The sequence below is a fragment of the Zalophus californianus genome, chromosome 11 (genome assembly GCF_009762305.2).
Source record: "Zalophus californianus isolate mZalCal1 chromosome 11, mZalCal1.pri.v2, whole genome shotgun sequence".
Classification (NCBI taxonomy): domain Eukaryota; kingdom Metazoa; phylum Chordata; class Mammalia; order Carnivora; family Otariidae; genus Zalophus; species Zalophus californianus.
In genome coordinates this window covers 10,406,390-10,421,856 of record NC_045605.1, presented here as the reverse complement: position 1 = coordinate 10,421,856, position 15,467 = coordinate 10,406,390, and the positions used below count along the sequence as shown (strand labels likewise).

Genomic DNA, 15,467 nt, shown 5'->3' with positions numbered 1-15,467 from the left:
CTGGTTGGTGTGAGCAGCCCCAGCCCTGCCCCAACCTGCCCCACAGCCTGTAGGATGGGCCAGGCCGGCAGATGGGTGGCCAGGGTGTGGCCCCAGGGGAGAGCGCTCTGAGCTGCAGCGGCTGGGAGGGAAGGCCTTGTCCTGCGAAGCTCCACACTGAGCCCGGATAAGCCATCCCTCAGCATCACCAGCCCCCCTCACTCCCCACATCTGCCCCTGCCTTCTCCTGCTGCACAAACTCACACACACACACACACACACACACACACACACACACCACGTCCCACAGGAACACCACTGGCCCCACAGGTCAGCCCTTCTCCAAAGGGGAGGCTCAGATTCACCCTTTTATTGATTTCAGGGTTTGAAACCTGGCCATATAACTAGACACAGTGAAGGGGCGGCAGAGGGGGTCAGAGACGGAGGATCACTCGTGGGCACCTGGAGCACCCCCTTCCTCCCCCCCAGACCATGTGGGAGACCCAGGCACTAGAGCCAGGGCCACCAGGAAGGTGTGAGACCACACCTTCTGTGTGGCCACGCAGGGCTGGCTGGGCTTTCCACCGCAGGCAGAAATTTCCTCCCAACTTTTAGCTCCTGCCCCTTTTGAAAAGCGCGTGCCTGGCTGTCCTGGCCTTGCTTGTGATCAGGGCCAAGCCATGCAGGGACCAGCTGGGAGGGAGCAGCTCCCTCTGCCTTCAGAGAGGGCTCCCAGGATGCAAGGGTCCCCGCGGGCTCAGGGGCAAGTGGCAGAAGGTGGCAGGGGTCTTGGGAAGGAAGAAGGAATTCACTTTGGGGGCTTGAGTCGTGGTGCAGGAGGAGGAAGATGCAGCACCCCGCCCCCCACCCCCAGCTACCACCTCAGTGCCCCTTCCCCCTTCCCTCCAGGGGGGGAACCACATTCGGTTTCCTCTCGAGGTCCAAGGGGCAGGGGGCAAGGCCCTGCCAGGAGCCCAACCTCACTTCCTGCCAGGTAAGGAGGCCCCAGGTTGTTTACATTTCAGTCTGGGCTCCAGGCTCGGCATCCCCCGGCAGGGCCAGCGAGGAGGGCTCCTTGCCCTCTAGGAAGGCGATCATGTTCTGCTTTTGGCTCCGGAGGGCCAGCTGCAGGGGTGTGCAGCCCACCCCTCCTGGAGGGCCAGCTGGGCACCAGGTTTGACCAGCACTTGGAGGATGGCCATGCTGCCCTTGAGGGCGGCCATGTAGGCGGGCATCCAGCCCACCCTGTTGCGGGCATGGACGTCTGCGTGGTGCTCCAGGAGGTTGACGACGCTCAGGAAGGCGCCCCTCTGGACGGCCAGGTGGAGGGGCGTCCAGCCCGCCTGCTCGGCAGCACTGGGGTCAGCACTACACTGCAGCGGCGCTAACTCCACGGCCTCCTCCCCATGGCAGGTGGCGAGGTGCAGGGGGGTCCACTTCATGCCTCCAGGAGCCCCGAAGTCTGCATGGCTCTCTGCCAGCAGGTGGATGACCTCCAAGTGGCCCTTGAAGGCTGCAAGATGTAGGGGGGTCCAGCCCTACTGGGTCGGCAGCTCGAGGCTGACCCCGTACCTGAGCAGCATCTTGCAGATCAGGTACTTTCCCCTGGCGGCTGCCATGTGCAGTGGGCTGTAGCCACTCTGGTCAAGGGCATCGGGAGCCGCCCCGCTCTTCAGTAGGTGTTGGATGGCCCTCACTTTGCCTTGCTCCACCTCCAGGTGCAGAGGCCTCCTCAGGTTTCTCTGCTGAGCATCCAAACTCAGGCCCCTGGCCTGTCAGCAGCTTGACCAGGCTGACGTGGCCAAAGTAGGCGGCCACATGCAGAGGGGTCTTGCCGTCAGCCTCATGCAGGTTGGGGTCAGCTTGGCGGGAGACCAGAAGCTGTGCCACATTCTCAAAGTTGTTCTTTGTGGCCAGGTGGAGCGGGGTCCACCCCTTGTGCTCCCGGACATCCACGTGGGCCCCGTGGTCCAGGAGCAGGTGGGCGGTGCGGTCATCCCCGTTCTGGGCTGCGAAGTGCAGCAGGGCCCAGCCATCCTTGTCTGTGAGGTTGGCGTCTGCCCCGTGCCCCAGGAGCAGGGTGCAGAGGTCGGGGTGCTGGTCCTGGGCGGCGATGAGGAGAGGCGTGTAGCCGCAGGCGGTCTGGCAATCCACATTGACCTCGTGGGCCAGCAGCAGCCTCACAGGCTCCACGAGGCTCTGTACCACCAGGAAGTGGAGGGGAGTGACTTTGTTCTCATAGACGTGCAGCTCCTCGTCGCTCAGGACTGGGGTCTTGCTGTCCGAGAGCTGCAGGACCCCCTTCAAGCAGTCCCCTGAGTCTGCTGGGAGGGAGATGCGGTTGGAAAAAGGACCTCTGACCTGTCCACAGGTCATCTCGTCCGGCCCCCTGCCTCCTGGAAGTGCCATCCAGGAGCAGAGACTCTGGGAGGGAGGGCAGTCTTTCCTGCTATCAGAGATCTCTGCACAGCCACCCTCCTCCCGGAGAAAGGACTCTCTGGCAGCCCCTCCTGTGAGGATGGGGCGGAAAGAGGCCTGGGAGCAAACCCTGACTGCACCCTTCACACTGCCGGACCTTTGCCAATTCCCTGCCCTCCCTGAGCCTCCAGATCCTGATCCATAAAGGGGCCACAAACAATGCCCACTTCATCTACTGTTGCGAGGACAGCTTAGGTAGACAAGCGCATTCAGGGGAATGTTTGGCACAAAGGAAGTCAATGCCAGCCAAAAATAGGCTCCATGATCTGAACTTTGGCCACTAAGGCTTCCTCCTGCTCTACCCAGAGTATATCCCGATTAAAAACAACAATTTCCAAAACAAACTACAACAACAAAAATCCCTGCCCAGGCCAACCCTCCCTGCCTCCCCACCTCCCCCTCGGCCGCCCCCCCAGATTCTGATTTAATCGTCTAGGTGGCCCAGGCATCAGGGCAGCTTTCATCCCCCAGGTCAAAACGCAGCCAGGCTTGCAAGCCAAAGCTCCACGACCCCCCCTCCCCCCCACCGCCCACCCCTGAGCCAGGAAAGGAGGAGTCTGGCCTACTATGAACACAAGCCTAAAGGGGGAAGCAGAGCCTGACCTCCGAGGGCATGTGCATTTCTGGAACCTGGGGCCGGTGTCAGGAAAGCGACCCACTAACTCCTGATTTGGGACAAGCTGGGCAGAGGGTTGGGGTGGGGGGGTGAGTGGGCAGGGATGAGGGGGAAAGGGTGTGGTTGGATTCCACTTTCTCCTTCCTGTGAATTCTCTGGTTCTAGCTGTGGCTCTGTGGACTCACCGTGGTCTGTTAGCTCTTGACTGACCTTGTCGCTGACCTGGGCAGAGGGAATCAGAAGACAGGGGGGCAGATTAGACCAGCGGGGCATTCTGGCCTGTACTGTCCTCCACTCCTCCCCTCTCTCCAGCACCTGGAGGGAAGCCCCTCCCATGCCATTCAGACCACCCGCTGTGTCTGCAGGCACGTCCTGAGCAGGGAAGACCCTGCCCGAAAGAGGTGGTCTAGGACCTTGACTGCCCCTCGGACCACAGGAGGGAGTGCAGGGTGGCTGGCCCTGTGGTTCAGCCAGGGGCCCCCTGCTAGCCCACGGCTGGTTCCCATGTTAGGGGGTGAGGACACTGAGGACACTGATGCCCCCAGGCAGGACTCTGATTAATCCCCCACACTCGAGAGAGATGGCGTGTCCTTCTCAGGGGCTCTGAGCCACGGCCACGACTGTGCAAATTAGGAACGGCTGTCCCCAAGTAGGCTGCTGGTGTGGCCAGCAGTGTGCGCTGGGCTGGCTCTCAGTCCCCATCTGCTCCCTCAGCCAGGGGGGCCTTGTGAAGGACACGCCCATGCATCATGCATGCATCCCCCCCCCCCCCGCCCCGGGGGACTTATCGGAGGCACCCCCCCTCCCCAGCACTCACCTCCCCAGGCCGGTGCAGAGACAGCTTGCAGGACACCTTCCTGGCCAGAGCCTCACTCTCTGGGTCGGCCACAGGACTCTGGAGCAGGGATAGCAGCATGTCTGTCTCGACTGTGATGTCTGCTCCATGAAGGAGAGACACAAAAAGAGAAGCAACAGGCTGGCCAGCAGTCCGTTCCCCATTTTAGATATGTGAACATTCCCTGTGTCCCCCACACCCCAAAATCCATTCCCGGACTCAGATACATCCATACGTGTGCATCGGGAGGGAGGAAAGCTGGATCCCGGCCGGCTGTGGCTCAGTGGGCCCACATTTAGCAGGTCCCTGGCCCTCTGAGGGTCAGTCCTTTTCCATAAATGCGGGGGCAGGACTAGACGGGTGATCTCTGAGTGCTCACAGTTACACATGTGTGCGTTTCCACAGTCGCTAAAGGGGGTCCATTCATGCCTGTGATCTCACAGTCTGCGAACATGTTACAAATGAAGATGCTGTGGCCCCGGATGGAGCCGGCATAACCGGAGAACTCAGAAGCAGGAGAGCCAGGCCCCGACCCTTCAGTATGGGTTTTCGGCTCGGCCTCCCACGGGGGTGCAGAGAGGAGCCTCCGTCCTCAGTGCCCCCTCTCCCACTGCCCTCCTCCAGCACTCTGACGCGGACCCTGCTCCAGCACCACACGGAGCGCTCAGGAGTGGCCCAGGCCCCAGCCACCCTCTCCCCTGCCCCCTGGAACCTCGGCCCAGGCTCCCACGCGCTCCAGCCCCGCCCAGCTCCCCAGGCCCTTGAGCAGGGCAGGCCTGACGAGAACCTGGAAAGCAGGGCCTCTTCTTGGGGACCTGATCCCAACAGCACCTCATCAGGTTCACCATCTGCTGGGCCTTGCCTGGCCACTCGTCCGAGACAGGCTGCGGGGAGGGCCGCATGCGTGCGGCCACTCAGGCGACAATAGTCACCATGCTGAAGCCTGTGAGGGGAGGTCCAGGCTGTGTGCATGCTGGGAGGCAGGACCAGAGCAGCAGGCTGGGCAGGGTGGTGGGCGGCCCTGAGGATCCCCACAGGGGTGCACACAGCAGGGGCCACATGAATGCATGGTGAATAAACAGCTAGGTTACAGGCTGAGATTCCAGCAGGGGAGGGAGGAGTAAGGAAGGTGGGGACAGGAATCCTTAAAGCGTATGCTGCTCCCCAACCCAAAGCTGCCACTTAATCCTGTCGCTGTAAGCCTCAGCCTCTCACAGGCCTTCCAGGACCCCACCCGAGGCTGCCACCACCATCTGCTACCTGATTACAGTTTCTTCTGAGTGAGGAGCTCCCAGATGATGATGCTGAAGCTGCAGACAGGACAAAGTGCTCCCTGAGTCACTTTCTCGGATACCCATTGTCACCCCACCCGGGAGGCCCCATGGACCACACCCTCCCAGGCAGAGCCTCTCCAGCCAGAGTGCCCCTCCATGCTCCCTCCTCCCCGTCCTGGCGTGCCCTTGGGCCTTGGGGGGGTCAGGCAAGGTGGTGATATGCAGCACCTCCGCCAACCCCGGGAACGTGGCACGGAGCCCAGCCACCTCTCACCTGTACACGTCATACTTGGGCCCCAGGGCCTTGTTACTTTCCAAGAACATCTCAGGGGGAATGTAGCTGAAGGTGCCCCGCAGAGCTGACCTCTCGATGTACTGCATCTGGGTCGACTGTTCCATCCACTTGGACAGGCCAAAGTCTGAAATCTGGGAGGACGCCACAGGCCAGAATAAGGGAGCAATAGTCTTGTCTCCAGAAAACTGCCTTGATCCCTCACAGTCCTGCAGCCTCACCTTTCTGGGACAGTGTAGTGGTTAAGAGCCCGGGCCTCTCCCATGCGACCTGCATGACCTCAGACACATTACTGATCTCCTCAGACCCTCAACTTCCTCATCTATAAACTGGAAATAATATGAACATTTAGCTCATAGTGCTTTTATGAACACGAAATGGGCAAATATGCAAAAAGCATCTAGAACTGCTCCTGGCACATAGTAAGTACTTAGGAGGTGTTGCCATTATCCAGAGGGGCTGTGGATAAAGTCGCTATCTTTGATGAGCTTCTGTTCGTCCACTTCCAAGGGCCCTGAAGTGTATACACTATGTACATTTATCTCCCACTTCGCTTCTATCCACGGATTCATTCATATGCCAACTGAGTTGGGTGCTGAGGATCAGGCAGCAGATAAGAAAGATGAGACGCCCCCCCCCCATACCCACTACTCTCCCAAGAGCTTACTCAAATAGGGGGTAGAGTCACTAATGAAATAGTTTCATAAAGGACTCTAGACTTACGATTGGGGTTAGCAATATGAAGAGACAGAGACACCATGAGGGTATACAACAGGGGCCTGTTGGGATAAGCCAGGGAAAACCTCCCCGAGGAGGTAATGTTTAAGCAGAGAGCTGAAACATGAGCATGACTTGCTAGATAAAGAAGGCAGTAGGGGAACACTGTTCCTGGCATTCGGGCCAGAATGTGCAAAGGTCCTGGAGCAAAAGAGGGTGGCACATTTCAGGAACTGAAGGCCACCATCTCATTTACACTCATCCCCACCCAAAGCAAACAAGGGAAAGGCTAGGGAATATTCTACCCACAGGAGAAACAGAAGACTGAGGTCCTAAGAGAGTTATTGCAGGCATCCTGATACCCAGATTCATGCACCGAACCCCACTGCTCCTCTGTCTTTGTTTAGGTGTAAACCCTGCCTTCAGTATTTGTCCAATTCCCAGGAGCTGAGCTACTTAAAACTCTGAGCAGGCCAGGCAGACAGGCTCACCTGCAGGAGAGTCTGGAGTGGAAAGGGGGCCGAGAGGTCGACTGGGGCCTTTACCTTGACATGCATGTTGCTGTCTAGGAGAATGTTGCTGGCTTGAGGTCCAGGTGGAGCAGGGGTGGCTTAATGCTGTGGAGAAAGTTCATGGCCAGGCTGGTCTCATGGATGATGCACAACGTGAGCTGCCAGGAGAGGGTGGGTGTGGGCAGCATCTTCTCCAGGGAGCCATTGGCCATGAACTCCATCACAATGCCCAGGGGCTGCCTTGCACACCCTGTAGATGGACACGATGTGCGGAAATTTTATCTTCTCCATTTTAGCTGCTTCTTCAATGAGGCAATCCACATCGTAGCTGCAGAGATGTGGGGCATTGAGGGATGGAAGGAGATGACCCATTAATTCCAAGAGCAACTAGCAGAACAACAAACGAGGCTTAGTGCCAGGCTCTGGAGACCCAGAAAAGCCTCAGGGCCTTGCAAGGTAGTGCAGGAGGAAGGAGAGTCCTAGAAGGAGGCCCAGCAAGATGCCGGGATGGCCGGCAGTGACAGGGACAGGAAGGGAAGGAATTTGCAAGCTCAGGAGCAAGTCCATTCTACAGAGGCGGCCACGAAAAGCCTCCCATTTGTTCTGCCACTTGCCCATATGTTTGTCTCTCCCAGTAGATCACAAACCCCTGGAGGACCAACATCACGCCTCACGCTTCTGTTTTAAAGGCTCATCTATGGCCATTTGGATTATGAAAGTAATACAGATCCTTGTAGGAAGTCAAGGGAATACGGGGAGCTATAAAGAAGAAAATTAAATCATCAGCAATCCAACCTTCCAGAGCTGGCCTCTGTTCATGTTTTAGTATGTTCTTTTACACATACACGTGCAAGGGATCTCTCTCCTTTGCTCTCTCGGTTTCGCTCCTTCCTCCCCCTCCCCCCTCTGCCTTCTGATCACACGGTGTGGGCTGCTTTGCAATCTGCTTTTCCAGTTAAGGGTGGCACGGGGCATCCTCACATGGCTATTCTCCCGAAGCAAGGTCTGCAATGGCTGCGCCGTACTCCGTTTTATGGATGGACTGCAATTACTCCTCTGGCTTCCCCCCCAGCGCATTGCCACGCACGGCACAATACATCTTTGTTGAAGGGAACAGAAGTCAAGACTTAAGGGAGGGCCTTACAGAATAGGCATTTGCTGACTCTCTCCCGCTCATTTCACCGTTTGTGCCCACAGAACGGTCGATATGCAAATTGTTGAAATTGTTTGGGGTTGGCGGGGATGAGGATTAAGGAGCAACGACATTTTTAAAAGCACAGCATTTACAAAGCTGCGTGGGCACTGCAGTGGGAGGCTGCCGGAATGTGCGCGCAGGGCGGCCCCGGGAAGTCGGCCGGGGACTGCTGACCTCCAGAAAAAAAGCACCTGATCTCCCTCACATCCCGACAGGGTGGCTCCCAGGCTCCCCCTGCTCTCGCCTCTACCTCTACACTGTTCCAGAGACCTCCCCTCCACCTCGGCCGTACCTCTTAATCTGTCTCCTCTTGTGCTTTCCAATCCCCAGGAGCTGGGATCCCTGTGGTGGAGGGGCAAAGCCAGGGATCGGCCCTGATTTCAAATCCCAGTTTTACCACTCATGTTCTGCATGACCCTGGGCAAGTAAACTCACGGGGCCTCAGTTTCTTCACTGTAAAATGGGAACGCCAGTAGCTTGCCCGGGACAGCCAGACTTCTTGCCCCCATGCGCTGTGCCTGCGGCTCATCCCCCCACCAGCCCCCGTCATTGGGTGTCTGGTCGCGGTCCTGGACGTGGCGTGTCTGAAGCAGAACTCTGGGTTCTCCCCCCACCACACCCGCTCCTCCCTCTGCCTTCCTCTCAGCGAACGGGCCTCCCTCCTCCCTGTGCTCGAAGATCTGATGTCCTCCTTGGTTCTTCCTCTCCTTCCCATGACCAGTCCTTCGGCGCATTCTGTCAGCTCTACCCTCGAAGTAGAGCAACAGTCTGACCACTTCTCACCACCTCTACCGAGGGCCATCTTGACCCAAGCCTCCTAATCGGTTTCCCTGCTTCTCTCTTCCCCTCCGCCATCCATTCTCAACCCAGCAGCCAGAGTGATACTCGTAAAATGTCCGTCAGAGGTATGTCATCGCTCTGCTCAACACCCTCCACTGGCTTTCTTCTCATTCACAGTAAAAGCCAAAGTTCTCACAGTGGTCTACAAAGCTCACCATGATCTTGCCCTGGGCATGGCTTGTGACCCTCCCCAACTCTGCTCCTGCCGTAAGGGCCTGTCGCTGGTCCTCCACCGTGTCAAGCACATTCCCACCTCGAGACCTTTGCACTTGCTGTTCCCTCTGCTCTAAGAGAGCCACCTGGCTTGCTACTTGTTTGTTTCAAATCTCTATTCAAATGGTGGTTAGTGATTTCAAGTCTTTATTAAATAGCAGCCCTACCCCAACTCTGGCAGCCCTGTCTCCCCGCTCCCCATACACAGAGAGCGGACGAGCTAATATTTCTAGATCAACTGTTTTCTTGGAAGATCAGAGGATTCAACTCTCTTTAGGTATTTTCATCAAGAAAATGTCAGGTGGTTTAAGTGCGACAGATAAAAACGATTTATTTATATATTATTTACTGACTTATTTTCTGTCTTCCTCTAGATTTCTTCCTTCCTTAGACTCTAAACTCCATGAGGTAGGGACTTTGTTTTGCTTACTTAGTGCTTACGATGAACGAATGTCATCCATGCCCTAGCTGCAATTACGACCTATAATAAATGACTCACAAATTTTCATATTGTTAGCTCAGACCTTCACCTGAAATCTATTTGACAATTCTTTTTGGCTGTTTAAAAGGGACCTTACACTCAACCTGCACAAAACTGAGCTCTCCTTCTCCCAACCTGTGCGTCCTTTCATGTTCCCTTTATTAATTGTCAACAACATCATTCAACAGACACCAACTACGTGCCGGGCTCCGGAGAGAGCCGTGAATGGGCACAGACTCAGCTCTCGTGGAATAGACATTCTAGTGAGCCTTTGTTCCTCTGGGCAAGCCAGCCATCATGTTAACCTTGATACTCCTCTTCCTCATCACCCCCCGCCCCCACAGACAACCCAGCACCAAGTCAAGGGGATGTTTACTTCCTAAATACTGTATAATTCATTCCTCTCTCTCTATCACTACATGCCAGGCTGGACTGCGATCATCTCTTGCCTGAACAATGACAACCCCTAACTGGACCAGAAGTCACTCTACCCTTCCAATCCATCCTCCACCCTGCAGATTCGATCAACTCCTTTTTGTTACACACCCCCAAGCTGGCTGCAAACTCTTCAGTGGCTTTCCGTGGCTCCCTCTCCCTCAGCTCCAGGTCCAACAGCCTTCCCCCACCCCATTCACTTACGATGCCCCTCCTGCCACAGGCCCTTTGCACTTTCTGAAGCCTCTGACGAGAGGCTCTGCCCCCCCAGGCTGTAAGCTCCAGGAGAACAGGGCTCTATCTGTTGCACTCATCATCATATCTCAGGGTCCAGCACAGAGCCCAATGCCTGGCATTCATCAAGTGAAGAAATGAGTGAAGACGTGTAAAGAGTATCCAGTGAAAACACATAAAGCTCCTAGTGTAGTTACTCCACACTATGGACTTTGCCTACTGTCCGTACTTTACAGATACAATCTTGTTTAAACCCACAACAACCATTATGAGAGCAGTCTCTTCCTGTTTACAGATGAGGGGACTATACTTGAAGACAGTAAGTAGTCAACGGCCACATAGCTAGTAAGTGGTGGGTGAGATTCAGAGCCAGGTCTGTTAGGTTCCGATGGAAAATTGTTGGGCACAGGAGGAGTACGGGGGTGGCCCTTTAAGACTATGGGGGGAAATAGGGGAATAGAATCGCCCTTCCTGGAAGAGTATAGATGGGCTGGAACCTGCACCCTGAGTAAGATATGGACCCCAAAGTCATTGTCACAGGGAGACCCATAGCTTGCTTTGGCTGGAGCAGGGCAGGGCATGACAGAACTGATGGTCCCTTGGGCAGCTCTGCTTACCCCCTGACAAGTCTCAGACTCTTCCACCGGGAAGCTTGGAGGATGATGGAGGACATGATTGTCAGGGAGGTCGAGAGCTCCACTGGGTGGGTGAAAATGGAGGTTGGAAGGTGAACAGCCCACTGGCCTTGAGACTGTTTGCTTCAGGCCCAGATTTCTGCCCTTCAGCACCAACTTCTGAGGCCACTGGAGGAAGCACCAGGGTCAAATGGCCTGAATCCGTTGAAGAAATTCCCCTCGGCCCAATGAGAACAAGAAACCAGAAGCCGCCTGGCATCTGCAGAGACCATCAAAGGAATGCTGAAGCATCACCCTTGTAGGAGGAGACACCCAGGGCTCAAGGCAGGCTGCCAGGATCCCAAATAGAACTCCTCTGTGAGTTTCATTCAGGGGTGGAAGTCGAGGGACATGCAGGAGCCGGTGTGTTATGGCTGACCAACTGTTGAAACAGCCAAGCAGTGGGTTCAAGCACTCTTGAGACTTCTGAAGAATCTGGCAAAATAAATATGTGTACATATTCACAGCAACCGGAGTCATTAGACTGGCTTGGGCTGCTCCCTTTACCTCACTCCTGGGGGCCAGGACGAAAGCCTAGCCATGGGTGGATAAGCCCTGAGAGTAAGGTCAGAGAAGCAAAGAACTCCTAGGTCCCTCATCAAGTGGGTTGAGGCTTAGGGATTTGGGAAGGAACAAAGTAGACCTGGGAGCTACTGATTTCTTTCTGGGGGTCTGAGTGCAGAAGTTCCTGGGGCGGGCCTGGCTGCCAAGTCTGCAGCCAGTGGGTGGAGAGGACACAGCTGGAGAGGAAGACTTCACCTTCAGCTACCTGTTTCTTCCCGTGAAGGGGAATGAATGAGGTGGGTACAGTCTGACCATGACACAAACCCACCGGAAGGAGCAAGAAGTATGTTCTAGCCATAGGAATTTTGCCTCCAGATGCTGAGTCCCTCCTGTTGACTTCCATCACTGTATTTTATTTTGGCAGATGGGGGATGGAAATTTTCTGGACTTGGATTTCTGCACATTGATTTAATATCCCGGACTTGGAATTATTATATGAAGTGTGTGTGTGTGTGTGTGTGTGTGTGTGTGTGTGTGTGTGTGTAGACTAAAATTTTCAGGCTGCCACCCCCAGACCAGGGAGCCGATAGAGCAGTTCTGCAACACTCTGGACGATGCTGAAATCCAACAAGAGCCTCTCCCCAAACTGGAATGGCAAGCTCTCTGCATAGAGGGAAGTTCCCCAGCCTGTCCCCATTCTCCACCCTGCAAACACGTCACGGGACAGCTGGACAAGCTCCAGCAGGCTCCAAACTCCACTACCCTGTGTACCGAGGTGAGGGCCAGGTCGATCAAGATGAAGGAATGTGTACAGGGAATCAGAACATCTGCCCCGGGAGCAGAGAGGAAGGGTTGGGATGCAGCAGGAGGAGCAGGGCTTAAATGCAAGAGCCTATGAGTCAGTGAGACCTGCCTTCAAACCCGGGCTTTTCCCCCACCACTTACTGGGCCTTGGTCAACATTACCAAATCTCTGTTTCTCCATCTGTAAAATGGGATGGTAATATAATACCCACTTCAAAAGACTGCTGTAAGGATTAACTTTTAAAAATACACTTAAATGCACACCTTTAGGCAAAAACAAAACAAAACAAATAAAAACAAACAAAAACAAAAGAACCAACCCAAACTTTACACATTATCCAAAAATTAATACAAAATGAATTGTGGACTTACTTACATATGAAATGTAACAGTATAACATCTTCAGAAAAAAAAAAAATAGATGAAAATCTTCTGGACCTAGGGCTAGGCAGAAAGTTCTTAGGCTGAACACCAAAAGTGCCATCCATGAAGGAAATGTGGATAAATTGGATTTTTTTAAAAGATTTTATTTATTTATTTGACAGAGAGAAAGACAGCGAGAGAGGGAACACAAGCAGGGAGAGTGGGAGAGGGAGAAGCAGGCTTCCCTCCCGCCTAGCAGGGAACCCAATGCGGGGCTCGATCCCAGGACCCTGGGATCATGACCTGAGCCGAAGGCAGACGCTTAACGAACTGAGCCACCCAGGCGCCCCAGTTGGAGTTTTTTCAACATTAAAAACTTTCCCTATGAAAGATGCCGTGAAGAGGAGGAAAAGTCGGGGTATGGATGGAGAGAATATTTACAAACCAGACATGACCAGTAGTCATTTTCTAGAATATGTAAAGAACTCTCCAAGCTCAACAGTAATAAAATAACAAGCTATAGAATTAAAAAATGGAAGAAAGACATGAACAAACATTTCACTGAAGAGGATACAAAGGTGGCAAATTAGTGCATGAAAATATGTGAGCATTAAGGAAATGCCAATTGAAACCACAATGAGATATCACTGCACACCTATGAGATTGGCTAAAAAAAATTTTTAAGTGACACCATCAAAAAAAAAAAAAAAAGGGATGCCACCAAATGCTGGTGAGGATGCAGAGAAACTGGATCATTCATATTTTGGAGATGGGAATGTAAAATGGTATAGCTACTTTAGAAAACATTTTGGCATTTTCTTATAAAACTAAACATACAATTAGCCTACAACCTAGCAATTGCACTCTTGGGCATCTATCCCAGAGAAATGAAAACGTGTTCACACAAAAACCTTAACATGAGTATTCATAGCAACTTCATTTGCATAGCTAGAACTTGGAAACAGCCTGGATGTCCTTCTGCAGGTGAATGGTAAGCTGTGGTATATGTATTGCTCAAGTGGAGGGGGGAGGCTAGAAGGGGCGCTGGACCACTCTACGTCAATTACAGGAAGAATCACCAACTACAGACCCCAACAGAAGGAGCATCAACAGGAAAGAATCATCCATTACAGGCCCCACCAGGGAAAAGATGGACACTGCATCTCCTAAAAGAAATCGACCATCCCTGCAACTTAGCGGATGAGAGATCTTCATCACCCTGCCTTGCTTTTCTCCAGTGGATTTTCATTCAAAACAACCCCTCCCAACTTCTTCATAAAATAATGTTTCTCTCCTTTGTTTTTTGGACTTGCCTGTAGTTTGGCCATAGTTTGCATGTCTTGAGTTGTGATTCTCTGCCATTCTCAAATAAACCCATTTTTTGCTGTTTGTAAAATAACTGACTTTTATGTTTAAGGCGAACAGTGAACTATGGAACACTACTCAGCAATCAAAAGCATGCAATTATCGATGCACATAACAACTTGGATGAAGCTCCAAGAAATTCTATGGAGTGAACAAAGCCAGTCTCCAAAGGTCACATATTGTATGAGTCCACTTATACTGCATTCTTTTTTTTTAATTAAGATTTTATTTATTTATTTGACAGAGAGAGAGAGAGAGAGAGAGAGCACACAAGCAGCGGGATTGGCAGGCAGAGGGACAAGCAGAGTCCCCACTGAGCAGGGAGTCTGATGTAGGGCTCCATCCCAGGACCCTGAAATCATGACCTGAGCCTAAGGCAGCCACTTACCGACTGAGCCCCCCAGGCGCCCCACTTATATTGCATTCTTAGCAGGACAAGTTTATAGAGCTCAAGAACGAATTAGCCATTGTCAGGGGTGGAGGGGGTTGGTTATAGCTGCCCCGGGCAGGTGTGACGAGGGAATGTGATGTGACGAGGAATCCGGTGATGAACCTGTACCATAGCTTGCCAGTGGTGGTGGTCACATGAATTTATTTACACATGTGATGTAGCTGCCTAGAACGAAACACACACACACGCTAGTGTGAGCATGTAAAACTGAGGAAGTGGGAGTCCAGATGGCAGATGGTATCACTGTCCATTTCCCAGTTGTGATGTTATGCTGTAGTTACATAACGTGTTACCACTGGGGAAACGGCGTGAAGGGTATAGGGGATCTTGACGTTATGTGTTACACTATTGTCTGCTTATCTATAATTGTTTCAAAATAAAACGTTTTTTTTAAAAATACATGTAAAGCTCTCTTACTCCTTCTCTAATTTCCTTCTCCTCTTCCTCTTAATTTTCCTGCTCCTTCTTCCCCAACCCCCCCTTCCCCTCTGTTTCTTCTCCTCCCCCACCCTCCCTCCTTCTCCTTGTTCTTAGTCCCAGGCAGTGTTGCATTCTCAGAAGCAAAATCTTCCCGTAACAGGAGAAAGGGAGTAATCCAACATTTACCACTGAAAGCCTAGACAATACCTGCCCCCCTCTGACAAGTGGTCATGTAGAAACCCTAACTAAGGAGGGAGAGAAAAGGCCCTTTAAATGTCTGTGGTTTTTTTGTGTGTTTAAATGTCTGTGGCAGGAGAGGATCACGGGAGGAGGCAGACCAGTTCTCTCGAAGACTTGTGGACCAAGAAGAAGAAGATGCTGAAAAGGGAGATGTGAAGAACTGACGCGCTATTCCCTTTAACAAAGCCTAGAGGGGAAAATACACCTCCAGATGTCAAGCTTGGGAATGGTCAGGGCTGTGTTGTTTATCTGAGGATAGCCAGCCTCCTCCTCTCTCTTGGTCCTCCCAGGGTGGGCCTGAGCCAGGAGCCTGGGGGCAGGGGGGGCCCGAAACACTGAGTCAGCTTTCTCAGTGCACGCGCCAGGAAACCAGACGCTCATTAGCTGTGTAGGAAAACAAGAGGCTGTCTAAGACGGGGCTGATTTCATGCTCCTTGCTGTTTCTTTCTTTCTTTCTTCTATTTTCCTTACTGTTTAGTAAAGTTCTTCCTTTCTTTTATTTTTTTTTTAGGAGTGGAGAACTGTCACACTGCTTTGGGCACACTG

General features: G+C 53.1%; 1 protein-coding gene across 1 annotated transcript; it reads right to left on the bottom strand.

The window, feature by feature from the left end:
- Positions 1-993: 993 nt before the first annotated feature.
- ANKK1 (ankyrin repeat and kinase domain containing 1) lies at positions 994-9,412 on the bottom strand. The gene is given in 12 exon segments (XM_027577955.1): positions 994-1,130; positions 1,133-1,736; positions 1,738-2,300; positions 3,259-3,295; positions 3,891-4,009; positions 4,696-4,851; positions 5,169-5,218; positions 5,457-5,608; positions 6,737-6,771; positions 6,774-6,942; positions 6,944-7,031; positions 9,393-9,412. Coding segments are annotated over 12 exon segments (2,130 nt in total).
- Positions 9,413-15,467: the final 6,055 nt, after the last annotated feature.